Source organism: Strix aluco, chromosome 5, assembly GCF_031877795.1.
Source record: "Strix aluco isolate bStrAlu1 chromosome 5, bStrAlu1.hap1, whole genome shotgun sequence".
Taxonomy (NCBI): domain Eukaryota; kingdom Metazoa; phylum Chordata; class Aves; order Strigiformes; family Strigidae; genus Strix; species Strix aluco.
The window spans coordinates 58,173,132-58,194,847 of NC_133935.1; the positions used below are offsets into that span (position 1 = coordinate 58,173,132).

General features: G+C 33.6%; 1 protein-coding gene across 4 annotated transcripts in view; it reads right to left on the bottom strand.

Annotated features, from left to right (window-relative positions):
- The window catches only part of IMMP2L (inner mitochondrial membrane peptidase subunit 2), a 487,361-nt gene that overhangs the window by 370,914 nt on the left and 94,731 nt on the right, over positions 1-21,716 (bottom strand). The window contains exon 4 of one of the 4 annotated variants that reach the window (XM_074827523.1): positions 6,992-7,026. The exons of the other annotated variants lie outside the window; for them this stretch is intronic. Coding sequence (XP_074683624.1) covers positions 6,999-7,026 — 28 coding nt within the window. The 3' untranslated portion in view covers positions 6,992-6,998. Of the gene's footprint in view, positions 1-6,991; positions 7,027-21,716 lie in introns of those variants that run through there. 4 annotated transcript variants of the gene reach the window in all.

A 21,716-nucleotide genomic window follows, 5' to 3' on the forward strand; every position in this document is an offset into this window, starting at 1 on the left:
AGTCATGTCCCTTTATAGCATGTAGAGTAGGAATGGGCTCTAGTGACATACAAAAGAAACTCTTACTTTGATTATGCTAGTATTAATTATACAATACAATAACTCCTCTGAGATCAATAGAATCATTCTAGCCTGGTGAAATATTTGAGTATCTTTTACTACTGAGAAGCACTGCAGAAATGTAACAATTAAATCAACAAATTAGAAGGATTGCCAAGCACTTACATGATCTATGTTTATGGATAAAAGTGATTGAAATTATAAGATTAAAAAGTAATTCCCCTTTTCAATCTGAGACCTTCTGTCATATATAGCCACAAGCATTCCTGCATGTTTGAAAATTCAGTCCCGAATTGAGCAAGTCATGATGTTGTAGTTTTTCTTCTTGTTGTAAAAAGGTAACAAGGTAATTACTACCTGACAACTTTCCCTATTTCTTTACTGTCTATATCTTACTGCAAACACAGTTTACTTCACATTGTTCTCAAAAGCTAAAACACTTTTTCATAACTATAATTCTTATAGTTTTTAAAATAAAGTGATCCTAAAATATTGTACATTAATAGTGTTGAAAATAAACTTGTTCTTGAAAATACTGTGTTTGCAACTTTTTTTTTTGTGTAACTTAATTTTGTAGTTACACATTTGTTTGGCCATACATATATGGTTTTTAACTTCTTCGTTTCTTCCCGTTTTCATAAATTCTTAAAATGCAGTAGTGGTGAACCATATTCAATGTTGCATTTACGAGTTCAATTAATCAGGAAATTCTAACTTTTATTCATGTGCTCTGAAATGACAAGATGCAAAGTGTTAACAGATTTTATTTTTTTTTAATAGAGAATCAAAATAACAAAAAATCCCCAAGAACTCAGAAATATGTTTTTTGGCAACTTGTCTTATAATCTTCCCTATCCCTTCTGCCAAATTTTCTGGGACATTCTCATCCCCAGTCTATGAAAATAGAGCAAGTATAGCACTCACATAGCAAGTAATATCTTGGTTATGTAACATGGTGCGACATTTTAAATAAAAGTGAAAGTCTGCACAGCAGGATGAATGTGCAGCGGAATCACCTCAAGAAGCAAAAGCAGAATCTATTCACAAGTGAATGGAGGGATGTGTGATGATCAGGCCTTTCTGAAAATAACTTGTTGATTCAGATCATAGAGAAACGGCTGAGGTCACTTAAGATTGTGCGTGAGAAAAATTAAGTTGATTAAAGCAATTTGATGAAGATGGAGCATACTATTACCTTTTAGAAGTGAAAAACCACTCACATAGTGGGGTATGACTGATGGAGTTTGGGGAAATACATGTCGTGTTCTCCATTCTCAGATTTTTCCTTTGAGCAATTTGTCTCCATTCTACCCTTGTTTTTGATGGATGAGCTACGAACAGTGTGCTCCTGCAAATTAAGCTGCCAAGAAGTTGTGATGGCTAGTTACTTAAAAATTCTTGAAAAATGACACCCCTAACAGGCACTTGTCTCATTTTTCCCCATTTTATACAACATAAGCATACTTTGTGCTTGTTTCCGTCCTCAAAGATCTATTCCTGACCCCTCAAATACAGAGTATGAATAATTTCCAGGGCCAGGGAATAACTTATGAAACATCTTTCCATCAAAAAAGCAAACTATAACGGTGTGGTGGTCTGTCTCCCTCACAGCTCTAACAAGAACACGAAGATCTCTGATTCCAAAGAGTTACTCTTGGACCTGGTTCAGCAGCCTTTTCCCTAATACCTTGTCCTTGCATTGGGCAAATATGAATCTCCCGTCTGTTCTGAAGTTGGGAAAAGCAGAATGTTTTCTTCCTTCTCTTTCCTATATTTTCCAGGGCAGAATACTGTGGCTTTTGTATGGGCAAGACACTGATAATTCTTTGCCTCCATTTTTAATACTCTTTCCCAGTGAACAGGTCCAGTGTCCGTTACCATTGTCACAGTTATATTTCTAATATTTTTAATTCTAATATTTTTAATTCTGATTTAATTTCACCACCAAACAAAGATCTTTTCTGAGAGAAAATGGTGATATCAGCTCTTATATCAGCACCTATTTAGTAGATATTCTTTGCCAGAATAAAGAAATTATTACATAAGCAACAGAAGTTATTTGTTAATTAGCACTTGTTGAACAAGGAGTTCTACTCATCAGGGAGCAAGTAAGTGGACTTTTCAATTTTTAAATACAAGTAAAGGAACTTAGTTCTCAGCTGTGTATCTAATATGCTGTGTAATTGTTTACGATGTTAAATTGCTCAAAAGTTACCGTCTTCCAAGTAAAATTCCATTATTGCAAACAATCAATAAAGTTGAAAAAATAAATAAAAGTTGCAAAAAAAATCTAATAAAATATATTTATATAAAAATAAATAAAGTTGCAAAACTAGAACTTCTGCAGGTCATCCTAGAAAATTGGCTCCTGACTTTAAGAGATATTTCGTTTCACAAATGAAGAGAAAACAACTCCAGAACAAATATAGACTTGTTCTTTTTAGGGTAGAGAACACAGAAATCCAATAGGAATGATCACAGCTATTTCATTGAATCATGTTTTAAATTAAAAAGAATGATCTGAATGATAGTACAGGTTATTTTTCTATCTCAAAATACTTCCTCATTTCAAGAGTTACTAGCATTATAGGGCACCATTTACAAAAGCATCAATAAAAGTAATAAACAAGGAATCATCCAGTCCTGGTTTTGAATAATTTTCAAATATTGACCTAATAGAAAAGGGTGAAATTAAATCTGCATAAAAGGTTTGATGTTTTGAAATGGACAAGATAAAGTGTCATGTGATCTACATACATGAAGGATGTAACCCTGTGGAGGCTATTCGAGGTTGCTGCTCCTTATAATTCTTGAAATGACAAAGTTGTATTTCAGATAGCAAAAGGAAGCAAAGGAAAAGGCTGTCCACCATGCTGGAAGCATTTTCATACCTGCATTGCTCTTTTCTACCAACTTCAATGAATCTAGGCAGCAGTTAACTGTAAATTATATCATTCTTATCCAAACCACCTAAAAGGCAGCTTAACGTGTTTCCCCTTTCACAAGGGCATTTATTATTTTGATATCTCATGATTAGTATGACAATTTCTGTATTTCAATATCTCTGCAAAACACATGCTGCATATAAAAAGTCATTTGGAATATCTGAAGATAACAATATCTGATATTTCAATCTGAATTCTTTAACGAACATGCTTCAGGTAACAGGTACTGTATTTTGATACCAGTATTATTTTAGAAATGTAGACTAAAACTAAATAACATTTTGCAGAAAAGCCTAAGAAATTATTGAATGCGGTGGGGCCAGATTAACACAGAAACTGCCCTTACCTTCAGTCTTCCAAAAAATAAAGCACCCCACAGTTCGTGAGACAAAGCAGCTGGATAAATGCAGATTTAGCTGTCAGGTAGAAATCTAGATATGACTGAGCTCAAAACAAGAAGTGGAAAGTAACTCTTCAGCAAAGTTTTCCATCACAAGTGATTCCTTTTAAAAAGTGAAAAAGCAGCAATTTCTGGTGATTATACAGATCCATACTGTTAATTTTCTCCCCACTATTTTTAAAAAGAATGTGAACAAAGTCAGCCTCTTCTTTGCAAGCAGATAAAGACATCTTATTTTTAGTTTTTACAGGCTTTAGCTAAATTGGCATTAACCCCAAGAAAGTGGATGGATGTTTCTGTACTGCTAACAACTGTTTAGTGGTTTAAGACTTCTATGATGTTTAGGTAAATGGAAGTGTCAAAATGAATCACACTGTTAGCTTTACATGTTAATTCTACTAAGAGCTTTGTCTGGTTCACATAAAATGAAGACTGGAAAGGATATCACTGCATTTTCAAATGTATTAGGAAGGAAGATACTGAAAAGACAGTAGTAAGAGCAGAACATTTAAATAGAAACTTAATATAAACACACTCTATGTATGTATATATAATAATCATTTGATCATCAATAAATTTAAGCTAAAATTATAGTATCAGATCCTGCAAGAATAGAGTCTAGAACAATCTTCCGATTAAAGCTCTGGGTACAGAAGTTATGAAAAACAATATGGTGTCATAGTTTGTAATGGGAAGGTACTGGCTGAAGTGATGGAGGAATTATTAATTTCTTCTTTCCTCTCTTGCCAACTATGTATTCTACAGCAGAAAACTAAGAGAAAACTCCTTGAATTCTAAGTCTTACCAGGATAAGTCAAGAAAAAGATCTCATATTTTGAATTATTAAAAAATAAAAACATTAATAGTACACTTCAATAAAGAGAACTTTCAAGTAAAAAAAAAAACAACAAACAAAAACCAACAAACAACTTCAAAAATGCATTGGAAATGCTGACTATAAATTGACTACTCTTTAAATTAAAGGAACATCAAAAAAAATTCCAAGTGAAATCAGAGACCCAGCTTCACTAGAGGGAGAATTTCTTTCCTCAAGGAAACAGGGAGTCAACAGAAAAAAATACACCTTACAGAAGTGCCATTAGAAATAAGCTATATTTATTTCATTGAGGAAGTGCGTATCTATCCTCAGATTGACTCCAAACTTATGAGACTCAAAATGGAAGAATGTTTTAAAATGTTAGAACTAAGCTAAATAGCATAAATTCCTCCAGCTTAGAACATCAAGGAAATAAAATTACATCAGTCTGAAAGGTTTCTACTGTATTTGCAGAATAAAATATTTCAATATCTTTTTTTTTTTTTTTACATTTTAAAAATGTTAAGTAATAGTAAAAATAAATTTTAAGGTCCTATACCCAGATATCACCTATTCTGGCTAACTGCAAGAATATTTTTTAAATTATCACAGCATCCTAATTGGTGTAGGACAGCATGCAGACTGGACAATTGCTTTCTAAGTTCACAGTCCAAATAGGATCACATAAAAAAATTCGCATCTCATGGCAAGAACAATTTACACATATGTGAACCACTTAGTATGATATTTTATAATAACTAATGTGGTACTGCTATCATTCCAAAACCTCAACTAAAAAACTTCTGAAACATACCTCATAGGACAGTCAATGCCCTCTCCAGAGCCAGAAAAATGACTTACATATAGGTTCTAAATTCTTGATTGCTGTTTTACATTCAACAGAATACTTTTCCAAATTTAGACAAAAAGGAAAGCCAATGGATTATAGGTCAAAATTTCTGGAAATCTGTATTTAATTCCTTTTCCTTTTAGTATGCAATTATCAACTTTTCTATATTTAAACTCTCTTTCCATTTGAAGATATATTTTTCTAGAATCTAATTATGTTTTTGGCAAGAACATTGCCCAGAGCATTCTGGAATTCTGCAGATTCTTAACACCAGAACTCCTGACAGAATCTCTATATAGCAGATAAAATTCTAGTAGAAAAGGCAAGAAAGAAAAAGCAGTAAAAATGAAAAAACTCTCCTCATCTCTTTCATAACCAATGTTCTTTGAGCTTACTTTGTCCCATCTGGCCAAAAGTGAAAGGCTATAACAGGGCTCAATAGTACAATTTCAGATGGGTACACTTTACATTGGAAGCAATCTGAAATTTCAGCAGTCAATTGTTTCAATTATTTTTTCATACAATAAGAAGGATCCTTTGAGAGAAAAAATAAATTTAAAAAAATTTAAAAATCATTAAAAAGTTTTAGTATTTCTTTACTCATGTATATAAATTTTATGAGAACAAAACTTTAGTTATAACCTCCTTTTCCCCAAACTCAACTCCAACACATGGAAATCTAACAAGCGTTACAGAAAATTAAACACTAGAGGCAGGAAACAGAAAAGTTTATGTTAAACTACAAAGAAATGCAAAGGATTTGTTAAAGAACATATGAAAAGAATTTGAAATATTCTCTCTCTTGATATCACTTCCACTGTACAAAAGAAAACGGTATTATGAATCACCAGCATGGAGAATGAGTGAACTACTTCTGATTTCTCCCAACTAATCTTATAATATCATTCCACAAAAAGAGAAAATTACTTAGTATGCATGGGAAAAGAACATCATAAACACTGTGCATCATATTATAACTTCATAAAAGAACTTTACAAAGCCAATATAAGTTCTTCAATAATAATACAAAGTATTCTTAAGACATATCTTCTTCATTTCTGCAAATTGTTTTGCAAGGACTATGCAACATCATTCCAGACAAAGCCTAATTCTTAAACAGAATCAGAGAATAGAGAACTTTCAGAGGTGTCCAAATTCATCCTTATGCTCCAAAGCAGTTGTTTCTTTACCTACAGCATTATTGATAGATGCTTTCTGGTCTCTTCTTATGTACCGCCAAAGTCAGAAGATCTACAACTTCCTTAGGCAATAGAAACCAGTGCTTTTACTTTACTGTCAAAAATGGCCATCTCATGTGGTGTTGTATTTTCTCCCTAATATCCAACCTAAAAATCCTTCACTTTTATCTAAATATACAGTTTGAAAAGGAAGTCAACATTCCACAACTGGGATCATTATGCTTGAGTTAACTGATATAAATCATGCACTGTTAATTTTACAGCTGATTCTAGGAGTTCTAGCTGCAAATTATCCTAGATGGCAACTCTAAAGTTCTTTGTGAGATTTGCTTAAATTTAGCACCAAAATATTAAAGGAAAATATCATAAATTTTTCCTAGTTATAATATTCAGTGTATGTAATCAAGTACATAATGAAATTACAGAATTAACACCTCCTTAAAAAAGGATAAATATTAAACTTCTAAAGAATGTATAGTTAATAGAATAGTTAACCTCTTGAAAGGGAAAAAAAAATCAGAACTTACTTGCTCTGAGTGTCCAAATTGCGCATTCCGTGTCTCAAGGATATATAAAAAATACTTTTTAAAATTACAATGAAAGTAAAGTAATTAAACACAGTTACCACAGAGAAAGTTATATAGGGTGCAAGGAAGAGATTCATGTAATGTAATTATTCCTAGAAACATCAATCACGGCCATTTTGGGCACCAGCACAGGATTTAATTCAGAGCTTTTGGAGGTCACAGGAGCTCCTAAGAATATAATATGATCCCTTATGAGGGCAAGGAACAGGTTGAAAAGATGAAGGCCCGTTCAGGCCTACGTTACATTGATGCAAAGAAGGACTAAAGCAAAGTAGAGATCTAAAGACACTCAAAAAAAAGAGGTTTAGATGTCAGAAGGAGTACATCTGCTGTTTATTGTTACTATATACAAAGAACGAAGATTTGGATTACAGAATTTTCAAATAGACATGATGGCACACAAGACATGCATAACTAAATTTGATCAATTCCTCTACCTTGTGGAAAGAAGTCAAAAAGGCTTTATCATCCCACATCTGTAGGAGAACGATATATTCAAATCATGCAAGAATAAAAGTTTTTTCTCAAATGCTTTTGAATAAGGTTTAAATACCACAAAATACTTTTTAATGAATGGCCTTTCCTGCTGGAGTTGGATGAGCATTTATTGAAACACTAATTGTCACCACTACTTTCAGATCTCCATCAGTTCTCATAAATGTCCATATATTCTTCGGTTAAAAAGTGCAGCTTAATAACACAGGAAAGTGCAAGCCAATTTATCATCCTTCCTTAACCTTTTGAAAAATAAATTAGTTTTTATGAGAAACAATCACTGTAAATAAAGTAAAAAGCATTTCAATACTATTATAATATGGTGTCATTTTGCATTAAATCTTGATGCAATTGCTTAACTTTAAAATTATTTAACACAATCTTTTTTTTTTTTCTTTTCCTGACCTAACTGCTTAGTATCTATAGAAGGGCAGTCACACACTTTCTTAGCAAATAGCTATATATGTTTAAGATGTGACTACCCACCAGGTGTTTATACATTCCTCTCAGCTGAACCACATTTCTACAGTACAACCTCTACTTTCAACACATTTATGCTAGTATAAAATTCTTTGTGCTACAGGGATTTATCACCCCTTCAAACACCTACACTTATGGAAAGGATTTTAACCAGTATAACTGATTCTACACTAGAGGGTGCTACTATTTTAATTGTAAAAGGTTTTTACAGATAACATTGCGCTTTCAGAGCAGTACATTATAATGTTTCAGAAATTATTTGTTGCTATCTGGGACAGCAGATTGCTACCCAATGAGAATTAAACTTATGATCACAGATACACTTTAGTGCCGAAGCTCAAGTTTTGTTATGTGTTGCCCTAGCCAGCTGTACATAAAACAAAAGAAAACTGCTACCAACCTCATGTGGTATACTGGAAGCTGTACTTAATGCTTGAATTAAAATATTTTATCTTCAAAGCAACAAAGTTCATATTAAACACTGGAGAGCCTTTTTTCCCTACTCACCTCACTACAGACCACCAGACACATCACTGGTACACATCAAGTCTCATTCCAAATCTAGAACTAAGTTGTTTATTATTCATAATTGCACATCAGCACTTGTATTATACATTTGAATAAATTAGTTAAGAAGAGGATGGATGAGCAATTTTTAGCATCAAAAAAACAGTTTATAAATTGAATACTGATAGACTTGAAACTGCCAAAAATTGTGCCAACTCTTCCAAAACACTTTTCCTGTGTTACATTTTTCCTGAATGGGAATAACTAACTTCTACTAAATAAAAAAGTGAAGTCTGAATCTTCAATAGTCTCTGAGGAAAAACAATGAGTATCTATCTACCTCTTTAGAAACAGATTATAAGTGTTACAGAGTGTCAAAAATGGTTCTGCTCACAAGGAAAAAAAATACCTAAATGAATTTTATTTGAAGCTACTAAAAAGCTTTTTTCTCAAAAAACTTTTTTGCACGTTGCAGTTCCCCTTGCCATGTGAGGGACACTGTTATTCCAATAAAAGTGTTAAGTAAATTCTCATCAATTCCCTTCATTTCTGAGAGTTTTGTCATGTTTAGTACTAATCACTGAAGTACAAAGAAATGAAAAAGAAAGAACAGAGCAATGTAGAGGAAAAAAAGACTAAAAAGGAAAACCCACTATACAAAATACATACAACTTGAAAGTTTCAAACAGAATTTTGCCTCAGGCTGCAGAACAGTCTTTGCAGGAGCTGGTTTCCATACCAATAATTCTCAATCTTCCTTGATCCATACAAAGCATCATTAAGTAATGTGCTGCCTCATATCTGATCTCCCTACCCACACTTGGAACTTTCTGCGAACATGGGCATTACTGGAAGGTCTTAAGTGTATCGTGTGTGGGCTCATTTGTTCTGGTCCACACTTTTGGATTATAAAAAATTTTACTGTTGTCCATTTCCATTGCTCATCCAATACCAATACCAGTTTGAAACATTTCTAAGCCTGCTTGATTTCTGGTCTCTTGTCTCCTCTCTTTCGCTTTCCTCCACCTCTTCCCCGACCCCCTGCCTCCCTCTGTCTTTTTCTAGGGGAAAACAGACAATGAAAGCGCTTCATTAAGTTGTCAGAAGGATATAAGCACTATTTAAATTTTTCAGGTGCATCACCACTTTGTAAAACTTGTTCACACAAGGAAGAAGCCATAAGGTAAAACATACAAGTAACAGATAGCAAATATTCATATCAGAATAGTTAGTAAATCATTTACACTAGAACCCACTCATTTCAAAGATGCATTAAAGATTTAAAACCAATATATTTGTATAAAAATAATGTGCTCTGTTCACTGATAATTCTGTAAATCTAACATAAGCTTTTTCCAAACATATGTTGTGGATTGTTTGCACAGCTGCAGGAACACCTGTAATGGTTAAAACTTCTTTAATTTTTTTCTGAGAATATTTAAAGAAGATAAGATTTTCACATCTCATATTAAGATCATCAAGATAACTTTGATAATCAAAACAACTAGCCACCCACTTAACTGGTATTAGGGTTCAAAGAATTCTAAACAGCCCATAAAACAACCTATTTTTGGGCAACAGGATGCAAAGGAAGACCAACTTTACAGCCCCCCTAAGATCCTATTTCTTGCCCACTTCACCTATTCAACAACATGGGTTGAATGAACATGGGAATGGACAGGTTATGAAAATTGATGTTTGAGGCAACTAAAGCAATTATTTCAAAACAAATATTTTTAAGATTATCTCCAAAATGAGGTAACTTCAAATAAATGCTTTTCTTTAACATTGTATTCTCTCACAAAGTTCCCGGTAAGGTTCTTGTTTTATTCCATGTACAAATTGAAACACTGATTTTTAAGAAAATCTATCACTGAATACAGATTTGTTATTTAACTATTTATGAGTATGTTTTACCACTTCATAGTAATTCAAATGATATTCCTAAGAAAGGTTTTAGAAACAATAGGTCACTTAGCAATTCTCTCCACCACTTAACCAGAAGCCCCATAATAATACTGTAAAATGTTATCAGGTAACATTAATTTACTATGCATGATATTGCTAACATGTAACCTGTACCAACTAAGGCATTCTCTCTTTCCTGCAAGAGCAATGTTAGATATCGTAAGAGATGCATAATACATATTTGCAAGGAGAAATGCAGAATAATTGCATGACTAAGGTGAGAACAGCCTTATAAAAGTACCATTTCATTACTGAAATCTTTTTCTCGGAATCTACTTTTACGCAGTAGGAAAAATTTCTTTCAATACTTGCTCTGTTTATGAGCAAAAACATTTGTGGCTGCTATTTATTTTCTTCTAGTCTGTTTTACTTAAATTTGCCCTTAACTCTTTCCCCAAACACTTAAAACTTCTATATACACTAACTTTTATCAAGTTTGATTAATTCAGATAGCCTTCTGCGGACAAGTAATCTTGCTCATTTTATTTGATCTGTTTGCACAGTTTCATGTATACTGATGTCATCTGGGAAAAGAAGGGGAAGTTTTCAAATGGCTGATATAGAATCAACTTGTATGGATAAGTCAACCATTTTACAGCTGTAAATACAGATTTTGGTACAGTTTGTGTCTCACCATTGAAGTATATAATGTAATTTTTATACAAGGAGAAAGATATACTCTATAACAATGGAAAGAGCACAACACAAAGACTGGATAATACTTCTGGGAAGGGGATGCTGAGCTAAGCAGACCTTGGTCTGAGCCAGCATAATCATCCTTGTAGTCTTAGTTAATGTCGCTTTGGAAAAAGGTAGAGTTCCATACGTACATGAAAAAATACAGTAATGATAATGTAAGAAAGCATGCTTGGAAAGAAAAAAAACGGATTGAAAAATGTGCAGTACAAAGGGAAAATAGATGTATGAAGTCTGAGTTTTATCCTCCTTTCACTAGTCATTACAGACATTTCCAAGATCATTTCAAATAATTTTGTACATAGTATTTATTAAAGAAGCCACGAATTTTGACAAAGGCTGCAATAATTCAAATACTATTATCAGATTACAGCTGCATTAGGACACTACGTCCTTCACCACATTGCAATTCTAGAATCCCCTGAAAAAGGGCACACTTAAGGAAAAGCATTTGTAGGTGTATTGTCACAAGATTTTGCTTTCTGTTCCCACTGCCACTGTTCTTAGCAGTGAAATATTCTGAGCATTCAAAAGATAGTTCTAAAAGCATTCCACCCTGGTAAAAATACACTGACATACATAAAGCATCTTTAGATTTGGTGAGGCTCTGATTCTCCATTTCCAAAACCAAGAAAATGCAGCCATTACTAAGACACGAGGATCAAAGCTGTACAACCACACACTGTGCTGAAGAGGATGCAGCAGTATTTAGAGAGGTATTTTACCTGCCATGGGACAGGTCCAAGGACCCATGAAGCACAAGGCTGAGAGCAGGCTGAGCTACAAAACCAGAACAGGAATTTATTACCATGAAACCAAAGAGGCCAGAAAAATGTGGGAAAAACCATTCCATTGTTTCATTCTATCCATGCAGAAAGAAAAAGAAATCTAACTTGGAAATGCTTTCTTACCTAAAATTTGTCTAATTTACATCCTACTGCACATGTGGCACTGAACCAAGATTTTGTTTAGCTTGGAAATTGCTAAAATTGTTTAGAAGTGTAAGCGATTACAGCCAGTGAAAGACACAACAATCAGCTAATAACCGTCCCACTTGAATATATACGGTTGGCACTGTAAAGAACTAAGTGAATGCCTTCTGGGTAGCCAGGAATGGGTAATACCTGTAAATAATTACCAAAGGTAGGGGCTGGAGTAAACAGTAGATATTCTTTGTTTCCAAAACATATCCTGAAGCACTACATTTAGCAACTTCATTAAAGCACTTTGGTTTGTATCAGTATTACAGCATTATTAAATAGTCACACTGAAGTTTGTCTAATATATTCCCTTGCCTAAAATTTTCAAAACCATTTAACTTTTCATTTATTTTTATTTTCATTGTCCTGGACATGAAAATTATCTGATATTTCTTTTTTGAAGTTCTAAAGTCAAAGTCAATAATAGAATATAGCATAGAATAATGCAAATGATATGTAGTAAACAGAAATAAGAAATTAAGTTTTCTGAGATTCCAGGGGGACAAGTTTATTGCCAGAATTAAAAGAAATAAAGGGGAAAAAAAACAAGTATGGTATTTTGAATACAGGTAAACAGATACAGAAATTGTAGGTTCTTCCTTGAAAACATCGATGCTAAACACATTCCCACTATCCCTATTTACTCTGTCAACAGTAGACAGAGGAATGTTTCTTCCACAAAGGCTCACAACTTTATACAAGCAGGACATTTCTCTTCTAGGATCTAGGATTACCTGTCAGTAAGTGTTTGACTAGTCATATAATGCTAATACTCCCATTAAGGAAAGAAAGAAATAAATATTGATTTTAAAGTTACCTGATATTTAGGTACCATTTAAATTAAAAGCATGTATTAGTTTTTTAACCTATTACCTTTTCTAGAGACCTCGTATGTGACTTCACCCACTACTTAGCTAATACAGTATTAAAGCCTCTGAAAACAGTATTTCCTCCACCCACACTGTATTCCGTTCTACACTGTCACTCAATCAGAAGGGAAGCTAAGACAACTAATATAAGAGAAGTCTTTTGATAAGAGAGCTGAGAACCTTCTGGAGGAGTTTACTGCAACTGTGTTGACACGGGCTATCTTCTGAAGGGAAGCAGTTTGTTAGCACATTCTGCAACAGCATGTTCTTTGCCCACATTTGTAGGACCCATTAAAAAAAAAAAGTAAACAATCCATATCAAAGTAGGGACTATGGTATAGAATTAATGCATACAAAATCCAGTGAGAATTATATTTACATCTCTGTAACCTAAAATAAGTACTTCTTGTACACACAGAAATGTGTGTTTCACATTACTGTTCAACTCCACAAAGCTAGCTTTACTTTCTATTTATTGGTATTGTCATAATATGAAAAATAAATACCATTTGTTAGGAAAGCAGCCGTTACACAAAATTAACAGACATATTCTGCTTCAGGGCATGAATACAAGAAAATTGTCAGACATTAATAATGTAGACAGAGCATTTTCCTGGGAAAATGAGGATCCAATGGAACAACAGATAAATCATACCCAACTGCTCACTGTTTGTTGTTTCACAATCTGTTGTGTTTTATCGAATATGACTAGTACAAGTCTGTTACAGCCATAAAAAAACATTAGCGGAAATTAATATGTAAATTACTGTAGTGCTTGTGTGGGATGCCATTTCATTATTTTGAATTCACTGACATGCCTGTGTAATCTAAATTTATGAGTTTTTCAACTGCCACTCCATGGAGAATTCTGCATTTATTGAATTTTGCTTTAGAAGCATTTTATGCATTAAATAATATCTGCATGGAAGTGATGTATATGAATGGCTTGGAATTTAATATATATAATACATATCAGGCATCTTTGCCTGTGAGAAGACATATAACCTACAGTGCAAAAAAATGCACGTAGATATTTCCTTTTAAAACATTTTTAGACAGCAATGAAAATAAAATATTGGAAGAGGGAACAAAAGCAGTATTTGAAGTTCTCAGTAAAGTAAATATTGCTCATCATTATTTTGTTGAAACAAATGCACATCATCTTCTTGTTAATATAAGAGTTTTATGATGCATAGAACTTCTTGTGTCACCCATCACAGTTTAAGAAAAAAGCACAGTCTAAAAAGCACCTAAATCTGAACAAGAAGCTTTAGCAATACATAGGCCAGCTTGAAGGTTAAAGCTTCAATATCAAGTTTTGGAAAAAGCCAACAAGAAAAGAAATTATAAAATTCTTTACCATTCAACACTTTGGCTAGCATCTGGACACAAAGATAGTAATGTTTTGCATAATCTTGGCTTTAATATCCTCTAGTCTCCTAGATGTAAAATGGAATACCCAAATAACATGATACTAACAAAATGTTTCTGAAGTAAATACTGCAAATAAAATGTTCACTTTCTGAAAAAACACAGAAAACTACAAAAAAGATATAAAACTTACTAAAACCACAACAAAACATTTACGCAATTATGAAGAACTAATTTTAGAAGTGTGAAAATTTCAGTGTTAAAAAATATTTCTATAATCAAAAAGTTTTATTTTTACTTATTGACATCATTGTAAAGTGTTTTTTCCCATTGTGATTCTAAATGTTTTGACATGACCTATTTGGTGGTGGGACATGCTACTGGGTTGCTTATTTTGCAAATATGCAATTTTGTTAAGCAGCGGGATTGTTTCATTACTATGCCTCATCGAAGTATTTATCTAGGAGTGTCTATGGTGCAGTTTTACCCCTAGAGACCAGTCTTTTTCACACTGAGACTCGTATCCACACAACAAAATGGGTTTTTATATATCATCTGGCCTCTGAATGTAGAAAATCACTTTTAAACAGGGTGTTTGGGGGTGAGGAAAGGGAGGATTTGGTACCAGATTTGTTTAACCATGACACAATGAGTAATATATTCCCAGCCAGCAGCGAATGTTTCACACTTGTCAAATCCTCCTGTCAGCATCCCCTACAGCTCTGCTGACTACCAGGAACACCTGTCTGCTCCAAGGTCACGCTGATTCAATGTCACCTTGCAGTGAACATGCTCACACACAATTAGGATTTTAGTATCATCTTGCAGGGATTTCCAGTATCTCTGTCATTTTATTTTATAATTGATTACTAGTGATATTTTGTGAATTGGTATGATCTTATAAATCAGAACCTTGAATTAGTTTGTCTGTATGGCAAAGAAGCATGCATAGATGTGACACAAAAAAGCATGTACAGATACAAGTGTCTGTTAGATGCAACGGCTACAGTTCATTTATTTATATCAATTATATGGAGATAGCATTTTCATATGTTTCATTCCACTGATTTCCTACTAAAGGAATCTTTTCTCTGTTCTTTTTTTTTTTTTTTTTTCAAATTGAGGTAGAGATATGTTTTATAGTTAAAACATGGTACGGTTTTTACCTCCTACAACATTTCCACATATTTGCTATTTAGGAAGCTACCTATTTCATGGTAAATACTGCAGTCTTAAAGAAAAATGCTGTATTTCCTAATATTGAATACACATATAAATTAAACAACCATTATATGTCCACAGACCTGCATTCAGGTATAAATTATAAGAGAGGGTAAGAACTACAACAGGAGTGTCTGTTTTGACTTGACCTTGGCATTAAAATTAGTGTAATACATAACTTTGTTCCGTTCCCCTGAGTAACTGTAACTTTTATTAGAATCCTGTTCTCCGGTTGTTCTGAGATTGAAACCTTCTCTTCATGTCTGTAACTATCATTTTCTATCCTAAATTTTGCAAAACATAGCAAGCAATTGTCAAGAGACACACATTCTTCAGCAGCACTCAACCTACTCACCAGCCACCTCTTCCTACACTCAAGTCTTCCAGAGAAATATTTCCTTTCTGCTATCTCATGTTAAACTGTTCTTTCCTCCTATCCACGCATTAGAATAACAGATTTCATAGGTCAGAAAAACAAAGAGGAATGATTCAACTTTTCAAATGACTAGAGGAATATTGATGCCATTGTCCCTCATGAAAAAATTCCATTTGTCACCACAGAGATCAGTGCAAAAGTTTTAAAGATCCGCTCGTCATGAATCTAAAACTCTCTTCTCTTAATTTCTGTAAGCATTGTCTGGCTTTGCATATGCAAAGGCAAATAGTTTTCTACTGAAAAATAACGAGGCTTTCTACTGGAAAAGAAATAAACACATGCATCCTAGTCTCAAATAAAACACAGCTAAAAAGATACCTCAAACATAAAAATCTGCTAAACCTTCCCCATGCATTGTCTGAACTTCTGACTGTTTTCATAGCACTGGCTAGCAGTTCATTAACTCTAGGCTGTTTTACTACTGATAGTCAATACCAATCACAGCTATTAAGAAAGCAGATATTGAAAGTCATTACAGAAGACCAATTAGGGTGGGTATTGGCTGCTGTGACTCTAAGATGCTTTCCAGGTAGACCTCTGGAGAGTGACATCTAAAGTCTTGCTGTCAGAGCTGGTTGTCTTAGGTCTCCAGCACTAACCTAATGGGGATACTAGGTACAGGCTCCACATAGTGGAGTTATTTCAGTAAAAATTGATCTAGTGGAGGGACGTTTAATGTCAGCTCTTTCTCAAGTACCCTTATAATCCTCATTCTGTAGTCACCACCCAATTTTGTTCTTGGCAATCTGTACATCCTTCTCATTTAAAGTATCACAGCTTGTTAAGTTTTTCACTACAATTGTCTGAAATGTACTTAGAAAGATATTCCTGTTCCCAGAAAGTAAAGGGATGAGGAAAGAAAATAAAATCAATCACAGGAATTACATATTTTGCCCATGTCTCCATGTCTCACAGTTTCTTTCTTTCTCAGTTGGAATCTTACAATGTGAAGAGCTGAACAGCTACTCTTTCATATACACAAGTCCATCTTTATATCTGATTCTTCTCCTCCTAAGCTTGTCTTTTGCCTGCTGGTTTAAAACCACAGCCAAGGACTTTATAGATTTTCTTCAGAGGGAGAAAAGTTGTGGTGATGACTGGTTTTGCTCATGACTTCATCACTCATTCTTCTTCTGAAGACAACGGAAATATATGATATTATAATTATAAATTGCAGCAACAACCCCACCTGCTACCTGGTCTTAAAAGAGACTCTGCATCCTGCTTCACATTATTGATGACATCAAACTCCATTCTTACCAGCTCCTAGAAAAACTGTACAATCTGTACTGTCACTCACAGACCCATCATATTTAAAAAACACAAGGAAACGAATTCTACACATTTGTATTACATGCAAGAGAATTCTCCCGCTGCAGAATCAGCAGAATTCACAGAAACCATCATCAAGCCTCCAATTGTTCAACAGTTTAGTTTTCTGGGAAACACGACAGATATCTTACATGCACACACACGAAAAAAGTAAAAACAACACCATCTTGGCCAATCCCACAACAGCAAATCACAGTCTATCTTCAGTAAGAACAAGACCAATACTCAGATTTCCTGTCTAAACATAAATTGATTCCATTCTCACCCACAACTACTTCACCTGTCAATACTGACTGATCCACAGCATGCCAAGATACAAATGAGACACTAAATGTAGTACCATTTTATTATTCAACCAAAATACACAGATAACATTCTTGCCTTCTGGACTCCCTCAGATTTCTATGAGAGGATTCAATAACCACTACTTCTCCATCAAACTGAATCTGAAATACACCTACAGCAATATCAATTTCTTAGCCCCTGTACTCAACATAAAAAAGAAAACCTACAAACTGATATACATAAAAAATGTGCAAACTATCACATCCATCATTATGAAACCAGGTGTTTCTTGAAACACCCCAAGAAAGCTATAAAATGCAGTAAGCCCTCAGATACCACTAATATTCACTGTGTATCATACTCTCACAATGCCCATATCATCAATCTCAGACCCTTAACTAAATAAACATAGCACTCTAGAGAAATCTGTGAAATCTTTCACTGAGTCTTCTAAACCTCTCAGTTCTGACTCTGAGGAAGACTCAGAAAACCTAGATGATTCTGAGTGCTAGAACATAAACTCCAAAGGATGCTAAAAAACACAACAGGGAACATTAGGATTCTGATGCTTTATAATTCTCACTCATCTCTAACACAATGCCTCCTATTCATCTCTGCCTCCCTGCCTGAAATGGCTTAATGACTACCGTCTCTTCTTTAGATAATATCCTTTTTCCTCCCTCTACCCCTGCTCCACAGATAGCCACTATTACTTCTTTCAGATGATGCAGCTCAATAAACCGGTCAAACTTGTAACAACTTACAGTTGCACTTCAAGACCTCTCCTGCTATTTCAGACTTAAAGAGAGAGGTTCATGTGCTCAAAAGGAGGTCTACTTTCAAGTTATTTACCACCTCCTTACAAAACCTGTAAATCTTATTCTTAGAAAATCAGAGTTACAATGCTATGAGTGCATTAAAGTATTTGTTGTTAGCATATAGACTTTTAAGTGCTAATGTCTAGGGAGATAAATAAAACAAAACCATGTAGGGCTTCAAGAAGCCTGATTACAATGTTCTTTTGTCTACAGCAGAAAAAATATTTCTACACTGCACATAAAATTAAGATAATTACCTAGTAGTTTAATTTAAGGAAGAGCATACAGGCCTCTTACTGCAGTTAACAAGAGCAATTACTTTTGTGGTAAGTTAAATATTAGATTTGGAATGTTTTCAAACTAAGCATAATAATGTTTTAGCAGCAGTTTACGCTATAAAAAATTCAAGCAGCGTCCTTTTATGCATCTGCAAATTTAATTTTTCATGTGCTAAAACTTTACAGGTACCGCAGTACAGAAATTATGTTAACCAGCATTTAACAGGTATACTAAGAGTTATATTGCCATCTACGCTACTATTAGGTATAATTTACATATGCATATAAATTACATGATATAGAGGTATAAAAGCAATCCATATAGTGATTCAGTTACAGGGAGAACTGCTTTTTTGAAATGTGATCTGTCACTGGTTTCTATACTCGCTTTCATTAAGCCAAACATACCTCAAGTACGGTAACGAACAAGATTAGCATGTTAATAATGTCTGTAGTTTTGTGTAAGATTGTTAAATTCACTTTGTATTTATTTTATTATGCAAGCAATGTTGCTTATATTTTAATAATTTTCATTTGATTGTTTACAATGACAGAACCAATTAAAAAACAAGCTTACTAAATTTTCCAGTTTTCATGTAAGAGATCTCAACCACATGAGAAATTCCAAAGTATATAGCCAATACTAGTTGAGTAGAATACAACCATGAGACATCTGGCCTACACACCAACCACATCCTTTGAAATACTGCTTTTTTCCCAAAAAAATAAAACAAGCATCAATTCAGTCACATGACAACAACTCTGTATGAAGTGTTTGTGCACTATGAAGTGCTACAAAGATTTCATTTAAATATAGAAAACCTACATGAAGTTAAAAAAATGTAGCTTTATCCATATAATACTAAAAATAAAAATTATTTGAAATGGAGAAATTGAGAGATCTTCTAATATTAGAAGATATTAGTTTATCCTCAGATAAACTGTTTATTGTTTAATCCAGAATATTTAAAAAAAAAAAGAAGCTTTAGTTATTTCAGATACAGTAGTCATCAGTTACCAGTTAGTATGATTTTCCTATTTTACTTTCCATATTTTGGACATAACAATCATCTTCAGGCCAATATTTGGCATATTGTTCAAAACCTGATCTTGGAGAGCTATAGCAAAGTAAATCTTCAGGAGAAGAATCAGATTATTTCTATGCTCTTTTAATTTAAAACCAAAAAACATCCTGAAGTTACTGTTTTCAAAGTCCTTGTTATGCCTTCCAGAATTCTTCACAGGCCATTAAGTCCATAATGGGATTATTGCCTTTGGATATTAAAAACAAACTATTAAAAAATGTTATTTTATTTACCAAGGTAAAACCACACTAATTTTCTTCAATTAAGATTTCACAAGATTTTGGTATGTCATTTTTAATATTCCTTAAGTAGCTAGATTATCCTGATAAACCTAACAGCCCAGAGACAGCCATCACACTCCAGTACTTCAATAATAATCCATGAAATGAAACATACTGATTCAGTGGAATACAACTCATTATGATCTGTTAAATTCAACAGGGGAAAATCCACACAGAAAAAAAAAATAATGTTGATACACAGATTTTCAAAGGAAAGGTACAAAGGGATTATCTAGAAAGGAAGCTACCCTATTAAATGAGGCTTTCCAAAGGAAAAGTAAATATGTTAATTTGTTAAAATACTTAAAACTATTGGGGGGAGGGGAGAGGGTTGAAACGGTTTTGTACAACTTTGGAAAATCTAATTGTTCTCACACATGCTTATGTTCTGTTCAATCTCACAGTATATTCTATGCAAAACAGGAGCCCATTCGGTAGATGGGCTGGCCAGTCTCAAACATTACCAATCACGTAACTGCAAGTATTTTACGCACTGTGCATCTACATCAAAGTGGCCAGGGTTTGGTAACTTGTAGTCCAAGATAGTAAACCACAATTTATCTTATTCTCAGAAAATTAAAGGCATTTCATTACAACAATTTAGTATATGGATTTTTAGGAAGAGAGATGAGTTTCACGTTGTTTGGGTGATATCATAAATTTACAAAATAGATGCAAGGTACTTTCTAATGAGAACACCTGGATAAAGGCTGGACCTAAGCACTTCAAAGCTGCCACAGCAGAAGTATATATTATAAATTGTAACTTCTGGAAGCATCACATCATCCTGTACTGCAGTAGAGAATCACAGCTGCAAAGGGCAGTTAAGGCTCTGTCATTCTCCAACAACTCCCTACTTGCTCTCTTCAAAATACACATGCTGTCTACCCAGCATCACACCTCATACAGCCTTCACACAGCCCTCTTCTCCTCTGTAAATAAGTAGTAGTTGCTTTGCATATGTCAAAATAGTTTCTCAGTAGAGATTACAATACCAAGATCTATCCAAGGCTGTGGTAACAAGGATCCTGAAATTCCAAATGATTTCACAGGATATAAAAATGTTTATCTGAAATTCAGTTTTTAACCAGTAGATGTATGCTGAATAATTAAATCCAGCAACATTTAGTTCTTAGTCACAACATATTTACTGAGTAAAAAACCAACTTGCTCTTCCAAGAGAAATATTCTTCCAGCAGCATTATTTTAAAACTACCAGGAAAAAAGCTGATTTCTCTAAGAATTTCTAACCATATTTTACATATTACTGAACACTAACCCCATGTAACCATACACATTTTAGCTAGACTAGAGATTAAAAAAAACTATCAGAGACAATACAATTCTAATGTGGCTTTTTTTTGCAGGTAGCCTACAAATTAAAGAACCATTTCAATGAATTTTATTAATTATGCATGGCATTACTGTATTACAAGATATGCATTTTCAAACAAAGGTCTAAAATGCTTTCCTAAGTATGTGGATAAAAAAGCAATTTTTCTCAGTAAATACAATATTTAAATATAAAACTTAATGCAGTTCTCAACAGGAATAAAAGTAAGATATCATTAAGTGTATTTTCTCCATCATCTGAAAATATACCAAGTGAATGGAGTAGATATTTTCAAGTACCGATCAATACACCAAAGACAAAAACTGGTGGAATTTCTCACTTCTCAGTCACTTCCTTTAGCTACTTCAACAAAAATGTATCTAAAACAAGCTACACCTAAAATAAATCCCCTTATGTTATTTT